A 1,782-nucleotide genomic window follows, 5' to 3' on the forward strand; every position below is an offset into this window, starting at 1 on the left:
GCCTAGACAAGCGAGAGAGATAGACAGTAACGCCATTTCTTAGCAACAAGCGGAATCTTCCACACGCTTCGAGTCTAGACTAGAACCTTCCTTATCGATATGAAAGGAGTGCGTCGGAGCGACGCGAGTCAGTTGAGTCGAATCGAAGCGACACGGTCGGAGAAGGATGTATTGCGAAGTAGTGATTGTGAAGGTATTGTGCATTTGATTGCATCGTGCGCGTGCGATATCCATAACTGTTGTGTCGAGTTCCATAATTGTTACGATTTTGACATAATGGCCCAATAACATAAAGTTGATAGTGAGTGCAGAGTTTATCAGTCTAAATGGGAAATTGCATATTTTTTCATAAAATGGAAAGATAAACCACTGTGCTTGATTTGCAATCAATCATTTGCTGTTTGTAATGAGTTTAACTTGAGGAGACACTATGATACGAACCATAAATCAAAATTCGATTGTTACACTGAAAAAATAAGAATGGACACATTGTCATCTTTAAAATCTAAATTTCAAGGTCAACAATCGATGTTTACTAAAGCTAATACTGAGAGCGAAGATGCTCTGAAATCAAGTTTTATTATTGCATTAGAAATCGCGAAGAGATCAAAACCTTTCACTGATGGTGATTTTATTAAAGACTGTATGCTGAAAGTTGCCGATGTTTCATTTCCATTTCAAAAGTTAATAATTCAAAATATTTCGCTGTCAAGAAACACTGTTGCTTCAAGAATAAATGATTTATCTCAAAATTTGGTTCTTCAACTGAAGGAGAAAATTAAGGAATTTACAAACTTTTCACTGGCTGTTGACGAGAGCACTGAGACTGTCGATACAGCTCAACTTGCTGTTTTTATACGTATTAACAGTAACTTTGAAATAACTAAAGAACTATTAAAGTGTGTTCCATTGACAGGTACTACAACAGCAAATGATATTTATTCTGCAATTGAGCATTTGATAGCAGAATATGAACTCGACTGGAATATATTTAGCAGCACAACTACGGATGGCGCTCCTGCCATGGCTGGCAAACATTCGGGCGTTGTAACTAAATTAAAACAGAAAATGTGGGATTTCACTGTATAATTCATCAGGAATCATTGGCATCCAAACATTTAAAAATAGACCACGTCATGCAACAAATAATTGAAATAGTAAATTTTAGAAGGAGCAGAGGACTAAATCACCGACAGTTCAGGCAGTTTTTACAAGATTTGGACGAAAATTTTTCTGATGTCCCTTATTTCACCGAAGTTGGTTGGCTCAGTCGAGGAGTAATTTTAGAAAGATTTTTTGCATTACGTGACCCTATTCAAGCTTTTATGTTAGAAAAAGGCAACCCAATTGATTATTACAATGACTGGTGGATTGATTATGCCTTTTTGGTAGATATGAATAAACACTTGACTGATCTGAATGTAAAGTTACAGGGTAAAAATTTGATTGTCACTCAAATGCTTGGCGAACAAAGAGCTATCGTGGTTACCGGGAGAAAAGTGTTGAATCAAGCAGACTCCTCAATTCTGCCTTTAACATGTAAAGTCTATGGCGGGCTTGTCATACTTTGAATCGAATTTTCTTGTTTAAGAATCGGAGTGATCAATTAAAAAAAAATACTAATAATTTTTTCAATCTTTCCTATCCACGAAAATGTAGGTAAAAATTTTTTTTTTATCTTTATTACTTTTTGTAATATTGCCTTTGAAACTCAAGTCACTTTCTACCTTTGAGTAAGGGAGGAAGGCAACTTCCACCCCCAAGTTCATTCTCCAAGAGTCT

At 35.9% G+C, this 1,782-nt stretch overlaps 1 protein-coding gene across 1 annotated transcript; it reads left to right on the forward strand.

Moving 5' to 3' along the window:
* Positions 1–480: 480 nt before the first annotated feature.
* Positions 481–1,089, forward strand: LOC139425052 (general transcription factor II-I repeat domain-containing protein 2A-like). Its single transcript, XM_071178051.1, has one exon. It carries the CDS (start codon positions 481–483, stop codon positions 1,087–1,089), a length of 609 nt encoding a protein of 202 aa, XP_071034152.1.
* Positions 1,090–1,782: the final 693 nt, after the last annotated feature.

The sequence above is a fragment of the Parasteatoda tepidariorum genome, chromosome 2 (assembly GCF_043381705.1).
Source record: "Parasteatoda tepidariorum isolate YZ-2023 chromosome 2, CAS_Ptep_4.0, whole genome shotgun sequence".
NCBI classification, from domain to species: Eukaryota; Metazoa; Arthropoda; class Arachnida; order Araneae; family Theridiidae; genus Parasteatoda; species Parasteatoda tepidariorum.

What these genes read in the sequence shown, in the direction of transcription:
- LOC139425052 (XM_071178051.1), top strand. Translation starts at nt 481, where the DNA reads ATGGACACATTGTCATCTTTAAAATCTAAATTTCAAGGTCAACAATCG.